This window comes from Leptosomus discolor, chromosome 5 (assembly GCF_034619465.1).
Source record: "Leptosomus discolor isolate bLepDis1 chromosome 5, bLepDis1.hap2, whole genome shotgun sequence".
NCBI classification, from domain to species: Eukaryota; Metazoa; Chordata; class Aves; order Leptosomiformes; family Leptosomidae; genus Leptosomus; species Leptosomus discolor.
This window is the reverse complement of record NC_141395.1, coordinates 29475180-29489869: the sequence shown is the minus strand read 5'-3', so window position 1 is coordinate 29489869 and position 14690 is coordinate 29475180. Positions and strand designations below refer to the sequence as shown.

Sequence of the window (14690 nt, the reverse complement as noted above, 5' to 3'; positions counted from 1 at the left end):
TAACTAATCCTAGAAAGGACTAACTTCCATTTTTTTTCCTTGTACGATCTAATAAAAAGATCGGGTTTTCTGGCTGACAGAATCATACATGAATACTGAGCATGCAAACTGTTTATCCTTTACCATAATAAACCATCTGTTGAAATATTTATTTGCACTTACCATATTCAAAGATCGCATAAGGCAGCATCAAAAGACATTAATCCCAATGATACTGAAAAAAAATGCCAGCAGTTTGGCACAGCTGGTACTGGCATTTCAAAACATCAAAAATCTTGGGCCTGTAAAGTTTCAGTCTCTCACTTATTAAGAGATAATATTCAAGAGTAATAATTAGTTAATAGCCTTCTTTGAAAAATGAGAATGTCCACTTACTGAAGTCCATTACAAGTTGAAAGAGCAACTTTGGAATCCTTGATGCCTCTGATATTTCCATGGTAGTAACAATGCTCTCCACCCTAATAATGTTTAAAAACAATCACACACACAAAATTATCCTGATTAATACCTGTTGCTTAAACCAACGCAAAAAAAAAAACCAAACACATCTAACACGTCGCACTAGATAATATTTCAGAGAAAGCAATGATTGCTAAAGTAAAAACCAATGACTAGTCCTAATTATTTACAAGAGAAAAACTGTGCCTAGTAAAGACTAATTTATCTAAGTCCTCAAGCCATAACATTGGTTATTCTTTGCTTGAAGTCACAGAATTCTTGATCTTTTAAGCATATTTCTTTGCTGTACATTGATTCTGTAAAAATGTTATGTAATGCAGGTTACATGAGCATCGAATAGTTTCTTGATGCCTTCCAGGTTTGTTAAAATTACAAGCGATACATTGTTCATCAATCATCTGGCATGTATTTGGCTTAGATCTGGATTCTACCAATTCTGTCTCACTAAAAATTTATCATTTAAACGTTACATCATTAGACTGTAAGTACCAATATCACTAATGATGAATGAGCCAGAAAGTGAGTTCAGTTTAACACTAAAGTGTACAGTTGCATTTTTACTGTATACATCCAAAAGGGTACTAAAAGTCAACTCTTAATTTTAACTGCATAAAATTCCAAATAGATGCAAAATCAAAATTATTTTTAAAATGGTAGGATGAAAATGATGTCAGCAGTCACGTTTTAGTCAAATTCCTGCCTTCTATTTAAAAAAATAATAACATTTAAATTATCTGAAGTGTGTTTAAGTGTTAAGACTCTCTAAAAAAAAATAAAATCAGGCAAACTACATCCAAAACTGCAATCCAAAACATCATTTCTCAAAGGCCCTAATGATACGAGAGACTCTAGTGAATGCTGCAATGCAAGATTTGAACAGTCAACTGATGCAGGGATTAGGCTGAATAGAAATGTGCTGCCAAATGAGGGTGCCATGAAGCTCTGTGTATGGTCTTCCACTTCTCCACAAGAATGTAAGGGAAGTTGCAATATGTGTATATATGGCCGGGGAGAACAGGAGAAAGCAGGAGACCAAAATACCACAGAGAAGAATTGGTATATTCTTCAAATCTTAGAGTTCTGATCCAGAAAAGCCTTGCTCTATCTCCAAAGCTACTAGCTACTTTGTGTCAGAGCACCCTACATGAATCAAGCTAAAGCAGTCTCATTTTGTAGAAAAGACAAAAATTTATGAAGTCAGAAAGAGGGAGAATGGTTCTGTGTCGCAGAGGATAGGAAGATTCTAGGAGGAGGTCTTAACAGCAGACTACAAAAAAATAAATGATTCAGATGAGAAATTCAGAAATAACTTTTATCAAAGTAACATCTACTCACACACAAGAATTACTAATGTTAAAATAATTTCATTAAGATATTTTTAAATCTTGGATTTTTTTTACTTTCTGTAGTTCCACAATTTGTCATTTTCCTCTATATGGTCTAGTTTTCTTCTATGTACTAAATTTGGGGGATTTTATTTCTCCATGTAATGGAAGTAGAGTTCTACTGCACTATCAAGAGTTTCATATTGTTCAATTGTAAAAATATATGAAAGTCTAAAATCTTTAGCATATTTTTAGGATTACATACTATACACAGCCACACGGCAAATTATTAAATCCTTTATCTCTATTCTGATACAGAAATTAATTCTACCCTTATTGCTGGTCATCAGAATTACTAATCCCTAAAATTGCATAAATCGCTGCAGAATAAACTGATTAGATGGTTAGAGGCTTACAGAACTACTTATTGTGACTAAGGGTGAAATAAACTGGCTTCACAGGAATGTTTCAATAAGTAAATGAGAACAGTACATTTATTTTCTATCAACAGAAATAAAGTATCAAGACCAGCATTTACAGACTGTTCAAGCTATGAACGTTTAGAAAGAAACCAAGAAACTTACTTGGACTTTCTGAAGAATTACTTTCACTTTTCTAAAGAAAAAGGACTAGTAAATTTAGAAGCTGTTAAACAGCAGTAATTCTGCTGCTATGTGTCAGTGAAGCTAAAATGAGGAAAACTGAATGATATCAATTTATGTCATTTAAGTAGTTGGTCTTTTATGTCTACCAACAATAACCTCAGCTAAACTAAAGATAAAAAGTATTCTCAAGAAGTTTTATTAAAAACCCTTAAATGTGGTTGTATTTCTCACACATTGTTTGAAAAACATACCATTCATCATCAAAATATCTTTAATTCTGGTTCATGTGATTTGAATTCCAACAAGCACATTGGACCCATTCCTTCTCCAATGATTATAACTCAAGGAAGTACCAACAATGTAAATGCTTTTTGTTTAAATATGCACAGCATTATTTCCATTTTGCATCTTATTTAACGAGTTATTCAGATTCTGAAATTCCTAACAGACTATTGTACATAATTAAATCAAAGTACTACACAGAAAGCAATCACTACATATTTACCTTTTCATTAGTGAGAATGCATACACCATGCTTTTTAGCAACTAAATCATGATTATCTTTCTCACACAAGTAGCTCTTCAATACTTTTTATTTAAAAGACGGGCATTTGAGTAAAGAAATTGCTGTTTGTTCTTCAGTGTTTCCACTCCTGTAATAAACTACCTCCTTCTAAAAAATACAATACTTCTCATCAAGATCTCACTTCTTTACATTCACATCAGGAAATAAACCAATCTTTTACTTACTCAGCTGTAAAAAGCATTATAAGATCATGCAAAAGACCAGAACACAGTCCTTATCTGATCTCTTACACAAATTGTGTGTGTATCCTCTGAACTTATAATGAAGCCTTTTACAGATTAATGTGACCTCAGGAGCTCTCTCATTGCTTCTAAATAAATCAATTCAAAAAACATCCCCTAGGAAGTTCGGATCAAGTTACTGCAGCATGCAAAGGTAGTCCATTTGCTGAGTCTAAATTTCTAATATAATTTTCCAGTCAGATTCATGATTCAGCAACTGCAGTGCTCAATGCTAGTGCTGCAGCTGACAATTGCATGAGCTTGTCTAAATGCCAGAGGGAATTGTTTTCTTGCATCATTTAGCATTTTTGCCTATTCTGCAAAGTACTAAGTCTTAATGAAACAACTTCCTCAGTATATTACATGAAACTATTTTTCTTCTTAGTGAAAGAAAACAAACCAGTATATTGCAATAATTGTATTGCAATGTAATTGTTTAATTTTGGCCTAATATTTGCCCTAAATATATTGTTTTATTTGAGATTCTCTGTAACAAGAACAAAATAATAAACTAGACATCTAATACCTGGACAAACAACAGTCCCAACTTGCTGAAGGCATAAATGCAACTTGAATGCTTGCTTTCCACCACTCTAAACAGAGATATATTTCACATGTAATAAGCTCACAACAAATACTTCAGCATTCATACCAAATACAAAAAAAAAGTCATTACCTGAAAATGTAGTTTATAACCTTCCTAGGAACCTACCAGTCCAAATTTTGTTACTAGAACAAAGAAAGACTGATCTGGTTCCCTTAGGGTTGGACTATCTCGCATGACTTTAATCTTTTTATCAGTGGATCAATAGCTTATGGCACTAAATTCAATCTGGGAACTAGTTTGACAAGTGTAATTAATTGGATGTCAAGCAATATGCTGGTTTTGTAATAACTGAAACCTTAACCTCTGGAGTTAAGCCATTTTCCGTTTCACAACTGTATAATTCTTGCAAAGAAAAGTGACTGCAAGGTTTTTTGGTTGGTTTGAATGCCTTACATTATCACTATCCCTTCCCCTTGCACTTTGTGCTAAGGACATGTAAATAATTAATGAAGACGATACTGATGGTGACTTCAACCCCTCCAGCCCCTACATTTTACAGGAAGTAATTGTTCTGGCAGTATCTGGACCATCTTCACTACTACCACCTACCACTGCATACCCCTCACCCTGACACACAGCTTTCCTTTTCTGTGCAATTCTTCTTGTATTACTGAAGTATCTTTACAAGATGACATCACAGTTACCTTGTACGTGTGGAAAAAAAGCTTCTGGCGTTTTCAAGTCTCACAAAACATTTTTTTCTTTTTATAACATATTATTGGCATTGTTCCCTCAGAAAGACCATCCTGATACATTTTAAGAGCACGATACCTTAGAAAACTTCTGTTTTCCATCTTGATAGTGAATCTCCACATAATTGGAAGATAACAAGTCACTGTCAAAGAGAAAAAAAAATCAAGATGAGAAAAAATCTGAATATTCTTTCTACTGCTATGGGCGGGTTTGGGTTTTTTGGTTAGAATTTTCAAACCATTTTTTCTTTCTTTGTAAATTGATTTAAAAAAATAATAATCAAGCAGCTTGTGTCCAGCAAATGGTTTGCTGGTGCACTGGGTCAGAGTGTGCTACAGAAAGGGTAATTTCATTCTGCAATCTAATCCCCTGTATTTCAGCTTTACAATTAGATCATCAGCCTTTTAAATAAGCAAAAAACCATCCCATGGCTTTAGAACTTTGCTGCCAACTGGTACTGACAAAATATAAGTTTAGTTCATTTTTTTTTTCAAATAAGTTTTATATTTTATCTAAAAGTTAAACAGAGTATATGTAAGGCTGAACAAATACATACATGATTGTTCTGAAGACAAGAGTGTATACTTCACTTGTACCTCATTTTCACAATTGCAAATAGTCATTTTTTTCCGAAACAGTAATGTTCTTAAAAAAAAAAAAAACAAACAAAAACACCCACACAAAAAAAAAGCCAAGCGTACTACCCCTTTTCTTCCTTTCACTTTTTCTTCTCAGATTCTTTTCTCACTCCTATTTTCCTAACTCTGGCAAGAAAATTTTCTGAAGCATAAAATTTTCCCATACTGTATAATTTACAGTTGAATTTTTTATTTTTTTTTTTAAAAAAGATCAGCTAGCCTGTACATATTCTGGGATAACTCCAATGCCCCATTCACCTCTCACCTCATCATAATCAGGGTTGCAGCATAGCAGCCCAGGGACAGCAAAGGAGTTAAATATGTTAACTGCCCCCCCATATATGCAAGATAAGCACTTATTGTTATCCAGAATTCTCAACATTTTTCAAGTCTCTAAGTGCCTGTACCCTTCCAAATTAAAAAAAAAAAAAAAAAAATCATTGAATGGTCTGACAGTGGTGCATACATCAAAACCATAATATTGTTCCTATGAATGAAAAACATCATCATTAGGGAAGCCTCGTCTGACAAAATAGCTCTGATGAGAATTCACAACTAACAACAACTTATGATAAAAAAGTATCTCAAATCTCAGATTAGGCTATTAGCAATCCTGGTAACACTTCAACTCTGGGACTACTGGCTCACAAAATCAATTCATCATGCCGCATTTATCAGGCGCTAAGCTTATTAGAGAAGATCCTGCAGAAGTCAGTTACCAGTAGTTCTCTTAAAAGTCTTTTTTCATGGAATTGAGACCCCACATTATGGGCACACTGTGCCTGCAAAACCAACACCAATAGCCATGAATAATTACTGAAGTACCATCATTTGTCTTAACCTTCATTTTGATAGCAATATTTAATAGACACATTTTTAAAGTGCAGATTTAAAAATAAATTCAGTTGCATAAAATAATTTTAACTTTTTTCTATTTGTATCACAGTAAGCTATAAATTTTCTGCAAGAAAATACAAATGTTTTATAAATACTGTAAGTACTGGACTACAAAGCAAACATTCACTTCTTCAGTGTGGAAGGTTTGAAGCTTCTAAAGAGGATTACATATACAAAGCAATTAAACTTTAGAGTGCTGATAATGTCCTTTTCTTTGAATTTTTCATATTTACCATGAAGCATAAAGACTGCTATCCTCAGTACTTAACTGGATGGCATTAACAAGGCTAGAGGTAACTGACACAAGTAGGAAAACAGAACATTCTGATTAGATATAAATTAAAAAAAACACCAAAAAACCACCACTGAGGATGGTTAAACACTAGAACTACATTCAACTTGAAGGGGCCTTGACCAGATTTTGACAGTGTCCTGGTTTGGCTGGCATAGAATCACACACCAGCCATGCTAGGCAAGCTGTTAGCAGTTTTGAGCCTGGGGAACAACTCCTGCTCCTCCTCTGGCTGTTCTTACAGCTGTGGAAGCGCATGCTCCCCTCCTGTTCTGCTGTTCCCCCTAACCCCAAGAGCTACAAACATTTTGTGTTTCCAACCCACAGCCATGGCCAACAACCCCGAGATGCTCGTGGTTCCCAGAGAGCCGCAAGACAGCAGCTGACTGCAAAGTGCTCTGGAGGTGGCTGGCTGGCCCGTGCTGTCCTCTCCGTGGGTTTGCATCTCCTGGCCAACTTTTGGGTGGCAGTGTAGTGAGCTTTATGGTGCACTTGCACTGACGCTGGCCCTGCTTGCAAGAAACCAGGAAACTATTGACTTCAGGTCTTTTTGCCAAGACAACTGTTGATTGCCTCCCTTTCCCCTCTCCCTTAACTGGTAGGATTTTATATAAATGAGTTGCCACACTGTCCTGGTTTGGCTGGGATAGAATCACAGGCCAGCCATGCCAGGCAGGCCATTAGCAGTTTTGAGCCAGCCAAGGCAGCTGCCCTGAGTGAGCTACAGGGGTAGCCCTTACCATCATGTCCTGCTCATTGTAAAGGGGGAAGGTTTGCTGAGGAAGGGGAGCTCCTGTGGGTTTCCTGCTGGAGTCCCTTCTGCGCCTCCTCTGGCTTCTCCCTGCTCCTGAGGACTGGTCTCCTGTCGATTGTGACTGTTGCACGGTCATTTGGCAGAGTATAACTTTGTATACATTTGTTGATATTAGTGCTATTTCGTTAAATCTGTTTTCACTTCAACCTACGGGTCTCCTCTCCTTTTCCTGATTCTCCTTTCTGGCTGGTGAGGGGTCACTGGCTGATATAGCATCTGTTATAGTTTAGCCCAGGTTACAGGCTAACCGTAGACAAACAGACACTTTGAATTCACTGAGACTGTTTGGTTTCCTGAAACAAATTCCAGGATCAGCATTTATCTACCCATTTCCAAATCAAGCTCACACTCTCATGCCCCCTTTTTTGTCCTCTTCTAGCAACCTTACATGACTGATCTCAGAACTGCTTTCAGTACTATCTAGTGCTTTTGGCATCTCACAAGACTTGCAGTGGGTGATTTCACACTGTGTCTACTGACTCACAACTAACTGTAGTTTAATTACAGCATTTGTAACCCCTCAATGCTTATTGCTAGTCTGAGACAACCATGATCTTATTCAGAGGAAGAGCAGGGAACAGGAGCGGGACAGTGTGTTTGCAGGCGTTTTCCAACACGGCTCTGCTAATACATACAACAGTTGCTTCAATAATAAAGCTAATCTCAGTCCTGTTCTCTAAATTTGTAGCAAAATCAGTGCAAACACATCCATAACTATGCTTATAAATGGTTAGTATTGAAATGTGATAATGCTGAGAGTAGCCTAGGACTGAAAAATTCAGCAAAAATGTTCCACTACTGCTGCAAAGAGGCAGAATTTGGGTAAGGGCATTTGTTCTATATTTTGCTAAAGCTCCAGGAACAACAGCAGCTACAAAAGCTTCCCTACCAAAACTTTTACCTGTTGCTAATGCTGACAAATCTGACAAAAGACACAAGAAATTATTTTTTTTAAAAAAAGAACACTTAACCAAAATAACTTTCAAACATTTTTTCCAACATGAAAGATACACAGAAGAGCACTGTATTTTCACCAGTAGGTGTGATGGGATCCTTTACATAAGTGGCATAAAAAAGAAAGGCCTAGAATACACTGATTAAGAGCTCATGTAGAAGTACAAGTGCCTGAAGAACGATATACAGAACTCATGCATAAAGTAAGGAGCATTCACATCACAAAATAAGTCTTCTTCCTTATTTACAGAATGCATAAATTTACCTCTGAAAGGCAGCCCTGAATTTTAGAAAATACGTTTGTGTCTCGTCTACACTGGACTATGTTTTGTCACCTTTCAGTTAATCCATTTACATTTTGATTGAGCAGGAATGCATCCAGTACAGTAAATTTATTTTTCAATATTATAAGCACGAGAATCATCGCAAACTGATTCAAACAATTGCGTAAGTCATGATCACATCAAACAAAAGCACATTTAGGCTAGTAACACATTAGTATGATGCCCTACAATGAACACATCAAATTGCAACATGCTGAATGAACTCACACCAAAAAAAAAGATTCACCTGCTGTGTCCTTTTCTATAGTTCCTCCCACACTGCCTTGTTTGTCTTAGGTAATTGTTCTTATTACGCTGCCCTGCATCATCAGCTCTTCTATCTTATATCAGGAGACGCAAAATAAGCAGCAATGGGATATGTCATTCCTGGTAGTTGCTGCCTTTGAAGACACAGGCCAGGTGTTACAGCAAGCAGTAGATGCTTTCTGAAGAACTCACATCCACTTCCCCAGCATATATTTCACTGTTGCTGTTTTCATTAGCAGAAGAGGTGCAGTGTTAAAAGTGGCTTACCTCAGCTGGCATCTAACTATCCTGATGAAAACAATTGATTTGGGCTATGAAATGACTAAAAGATACCTCATACACAAGTAACCAAGTTAGCTTCCAGGAACCTAGTACACAGCCTGTAGAAAATCGGGCTACAGATGAATTATCTTTCTTACATACCTTAAATGATCTTTATACTAACCTACTACCAAGCAATAATTGATTTTTTTTTTAAGTATTCTGAAACGATTCAAGCTCAAGTACCAGTGTCTGAGCAACCTAGTTTAGTTGAATTACTTAACAGAACACCCATCACATGTTTTTGTCCGTTTGACAGATACAGTTGAGTAGCATATAAAAAAGTGAAAAACAAGTTGAGACCTTGCTACAGCATTTTTTTTACATCAAGACACTGTCATCTAATGAAATGGCCATCTATAGCCTTGTTTCTCTTATCAGTTTCAATTCTATCCACAAGCTTTGTCGAATTGACTGTTCTTACAGGAATTTATTAAGTTTCTAGTATGTATTTACAGTAGTCTTTACTTGTCTGTTGTCTTTAAACCTGCTCTGACAAGAGTGTCTACAAGGAATAAATATACTGCAAATATTCATTGTTATTTTTTAAAACATGGCAAGGTTTCACTACTTTTTATTACATTGTCTTGAAGGAGCTTGAAGTCAAAACATGATACTGTGGATCAAGCATCTATGTTTAGAAGCAATTAAAAGAAACAACTGATGATGCAAGTGCATAGGTTAGCTTTTTCATAACTATGGAATCAAAGAAAGTCCCCAGTCACTTCTGCTTTTAATATCATAATGTTTGTATAACAGTAAATAGTACAGTTATTTAAAAATCACTTCTTGCACATTCTTGCTCTTCTTGCTTTTGTTTGGCTTGGCTTTCAGGTAGAGAAAACAATGACCTGAAAACAAATTCATAAAACTGAAATTACCTAGGTGATATTTTTTAGGTATTTTATTAATAGGTCCTCAAATTGGGAAACATGTTCAAAAAAAAAAAAAAAAAGACAGACACGAAAGCATGTTCTGAAGTCTTACAGAATGGTGCAGAAAGTGCTCCAGATTTACTTTTCTGGATCAGTCTGCTTCCCTCAGTGCAAGAAGCTCTGACTCAGTTCAAGGATGTTCAGACAACAAATTCTTCACAGTCCTTTCTCTAGTTATGTCCTGATGCCCTACATCTGAGAACGAAGCATGCTGAAAGTAGATGACAAGGAGCTGGAAATACTACTGAGAAATATTTGAGACACTGAGCTAAGAGTGCAAGCCCTTGGTCAATGGTGGGATTGGTGCTGCCTCCTACTGTACTCCTGCAAGAGTGAATGTGTAAAACACTAGACAGTGCGCGTTAGTGAACATACAAAAGAACATGCATACATAATACTATAAAATACACATTTTTATCATAACCTTAGAGACAGGATGGAAAACAATACCTGAAGAAAGTTGTACTAAACAATTAAAAAAAAATCTAAGAGAAGGCAGAATAACTTGAAATATTGCTTATAATTAAAGCTTCTGATTTACAGCTGAACACAGTAATTGAAAAGGAAGTTTCTTCACACCATCAGGTTTTTATAATTTTTTAAACATAAGAAAACTTTTTTCACACATTAATGTGTCTTTAAAAATATGGAGAGGTTTTAGTATCTGTGTCTGCCTTTTTGCATGTGAAATGCCCGCTGAGGCAAACAATAACTTTTAATAGGTTGCCTCCAGTTCTGGCAGTGGCAAATAAGGCAATAGAGCCCTGTTATCTACAGCTGAGACACTCAAAACTGAACTTACTCACAGGAGTACACATGCATTGTTGTAAAATCCTAAGACTGAGTTTTCCGCCTCTCATCTGTAACATTTCAAAAAGCAGGCTACAGTTAAACTTACCACAGTAATAATCACATTTAATTTACACAGGTTGTGTATCACAGGATCGACTTAGTACCCTAAATGCTCAAGCTTTTATTTAAGAAAATGTTATAAATATTTGAAGTTTCCTTCTGGAAAACTGTGACTAGTTTTCCCATTTCTACTAAAACAGAATTTTGAGGAAAAAAAAAACAAGAATCAAATACATTCTCAAATAATCCAGTTACTCCCCTGTATTTTTTTAATTCTGCTAACAATGTAATCTCCTCTGGGACTATTCTCAAGCTAAATTCAGCCCTATAGAAACATACACCACAAAGACTACAAGCTTTAAATTGATGGATAAAATTGGCTGTAATATGTTGGCTGTAATGCTGCACTTCACATAAAAGACTGCTCACAATAGACATCATCTTTTAATGTCTCAAATATTTAAGCCATGTTAGTCAGACGTGGTGGGTTTGGGGTTTTTTTCAGTTCATGCCTAAGATGCCAGATGATTTTCATTTGATCTCTTAATTGAAAAGAAAATGGATTTCCCTGGAAAGGTGGAATTCTACAGCCAAAAAGACAAGACAAAAAATAAAGGCTGGTTTTGATCATTTCCACCCTGTCCCCCCCTTCCCCCAAAATCCTAAATTTCAAGGAAAGTTTTCAGTAGGAAGGGAGAGACGTCTTTGTTTTCCACCTTCTGATTCTGTCCAGCTCAGATACCTAATTCCCCATTCCTTCTACGTGGCTCAGCCACTACAGTCCTAGTTGGGGAAGGCTCTAGCATGGCCTCTGCCCTGAGTGCCGGACAAGACTCCTTATGCTAGACCATTGGCTCAAAACTCTCAGACAATATAGCCAACTTCACTCATCACTAAAAACCAGCAAGTAGACAATTTTAATTCACTGCTTTCGGTAGTATTGCACTCTGATGTGTTTCAGTACTGCATTGGAACATAGAGACTCCTAGCTTCAAACAGGATATAAAAGTTACCTGCAGAAAGACTTGTCCTTCAACAAAAGAGCAACTTAAAAGACTTTTACATGTTGGTGGAAAAGAGACCATTAAAAGGTAATTTGCCAGCACCTCACAAACATTTGTTTATGTATATAATACATAAATGAAAAAAATAAGAAATTATTCAGATATACTTGGATCACTGATTACTCCGATTGTTACAACAAATGAACTGACAGTACTGTTTGAGGACAAAAATATGAATTTACTGAAATTAATGAACACTTTTAAAGGCTTTTTTTATAAATTGGTTTTAAGATGATGCTACATGTTACTTGTTGCATAGGGAATTTATCAAGTTTGGGCAGACAATCATAGCTGAATTATAAAAAGACTAACTTTTCAAATGGGATTGTTACCCCACTAGTACCCTATAACCTTTCATTTTTGTACAAAGAGCCTTAACTGAAAACATTATCTAATCCATTACAGATTAGAAAAATTATTACTTTTTGTATGAAATTATTTCCATAATCCACATCTCTGCAACTACTATGCATTGTCACAAATGACATCACACTGACAGCCTAAAATTGGTCAAACATTTAAGTGTAATAAGGGGCAAGATCTGAAACTTCAGAGTAGCCCACCTTGTTAAAACTAACCTTTTTTTCCTGAGTCTTCGTGTCCGAAAAAAACTGCCAACAGTGAACTTTAGGGTAACAAACTATATTTCATCTGTTTTAACAACTGTAGGCCTTGTGCAGCTGAAAAGCTGATTATCCAAACTCCATACAAATCTTACATTTGAATTCTCTGCACACTGGATTCAAGAGATTTAATGGGCTTTTATCTCCTTCAAGCTGTTTGTGCTGTTGCACTATAGCAAGACAGAAAACATCAAGTAAAAATTTATATTAACATGCTCCAGAAACTTTCAGATTGCCACCTGTTCTTACAAAATCTTGACAGTTATAAATGCAAGTGAATATCCAATTTTTTCCACCTCCTGGTTATAATACTTGCTGTATATAAAAAAAAAAAAAGAGCAGCGGGAACATAGAAGGTAGGCAACCACACAGATTCCAACAAAGGTAACGAAAACTTAAAACTAGAACCTGTTTGTAGGCAACAACCATCCTCTGATTTTACCTGTATATACTCAAAGAACTTCCCTGAAAAAGGCAGAGACAAAACCAGAATGTACAGAATACACACACAGAGTAGGTGACATTAACTCACATTACAGTAACTGATACAAATATATATTCAACATATTCAAGGGTATTCCAGATTTTGAATACATATTCCACATATGACTGGATTATTTTGGCCAACATCACGTAACAGCTCAACATTGTGGCCTCATTGTTGTTCTGCCTTTCCTTCTGACTAGACATTAGCAATACCAGTATATCAAGAAAAATTCATTGTAATCCAACTTAGTAGTAAAAGGCAGATACAAGAATGAGTCTTTTACAAATCATTGTCTATGGGTATTTACAATTTATGATCTTACAAGTTTTATGACTTACAGTTTTAGAGTCTTATGTCAGGTCAAAATGTAGCACAAGTTTTTGAAGTCATTGTTCTCTGGAGTAGAACCAGATAAAGTCAAATATTTACGAGTCAAAAAACACTTTGGAAGCTAGAAGAAGACCTAATGTATAGAGAGGCAAACAGTAGGGACAGCAGTAAGACACCTGAACACCCTGCACCTTACATATAGCCAGTAAGATAATTCTTGATACCCCAAAAGCAGAACTTCTTCGCATAAGGTGCACAGCAAGTCATCTCCCTCTCTCTTTTTGAGGTGAAAGACATTGCATTTCTCGATTGCAATAAAGGAACCACAGCTGCAAAAAATATGTACATTTATGGACCATCTGTTGTTATAAATAAGCAAGGACAAACAGCAGGGCTGGACAATGGGTAACATTGCAAGGATATGGGCAATACGTAAGGCTACAGGGTTTGATGGTATTTGGTTAACAGCCATTCAGCATCAAAGACTAGGACAGGAAAAGCAACCAACTCCCAGACACACAAACCCTAATGAACACGAAATAAGAGTTCTGGTCTTTGTTTTATCTCCATTAGGTCACTGACTGATGGGCCATGGAAGGAGCCACTCAGACATGGCCTTGAAGAGGTTCAACCAGAACTTTAGAACAGATAAGAAGGGATAAACAATGTCATCATGGGTCTCCTAGGAAAGAACAAACTTACTACAGGGTGTCTGCAGGGGCCCGTGGAAATCTGCAAATATGTTTATGGGATGTTCAGGGGAAGTGCCAAAGCTAGGGAAGGTGAATCAGGATGGAACAAGTGTGGGAAAATGGACAGAAAGGGGCATAAAGAGGAGTCATTAGTGTAAGCTGCAAGTCAGCAGGTTTGTCTGGCCTAGCCTTTCACCTGATCACTGCAGTCTGTCCTATGTTTTTATTGAGTCCTACTTGTAATATTTTCTGTGTGACTCTGCTCTCTATTCTGCACGGGTGCGATGTGCAAGCAAAATTCTCTATTCTGCACGGGTGTGATGTGCAAGCAAACTTCAGAGTCACTCAACAACTATGAGGAGGCCCATATCTGGAAAGACCTAAGGCCAGTGACCAAGTAAGAGACCTTAGTCCTAGACATGAACGTTTGATGAACCTAAAGCTTGTGTTAACATTTGAGTCTGGGAATGTGGGCATACTTGTGAATCAGGAGATGGTTGGTGAACCTGCTTCACCAGCAAACTTCCAATTCCCATCAGCTGGAGAACAGCTTTATCAGGCTGTTTGTATTCTTGTTCACTTGAGTGCTGTTCGCGTTTATATGCGGTGTCAGTAAAGACAATGTTTTTTTTCCTCTGTGATGGTCCGTGTGACCAGCGATATCCTATGCATAGTGCTATCTTGGGAATGTGTGCTCAGTCTCAT

General features: G+C 36.5%; 1 protein-coding gene across 1 annotated transcript in view; it reads right to left on the bottom strand.

Annotated features, from left to right (window-relative positions):
- ADAM23 (ADAM metallopeptidase domain 23) overlaps positions 1–14690 on the bottom strand; it is a 68292-nt gene that overhangs the window by 40797 nt on the left and 12805 nt on the right. The window contains exons 4-5 of the mRNA XM_086465521.1: positions 4575–4638; positions 376–458 (exon numbers count right to left, since the gene is read on the bottom strand). Of these exons, the coding sequence (XP_086321647.1) occupies positions 376–458; positions 4575–4638 (147 nt within the window). The remainder of the gene's footprint in view (positions 1–375; positions 459–4574; positions 4639–14690) is intronic.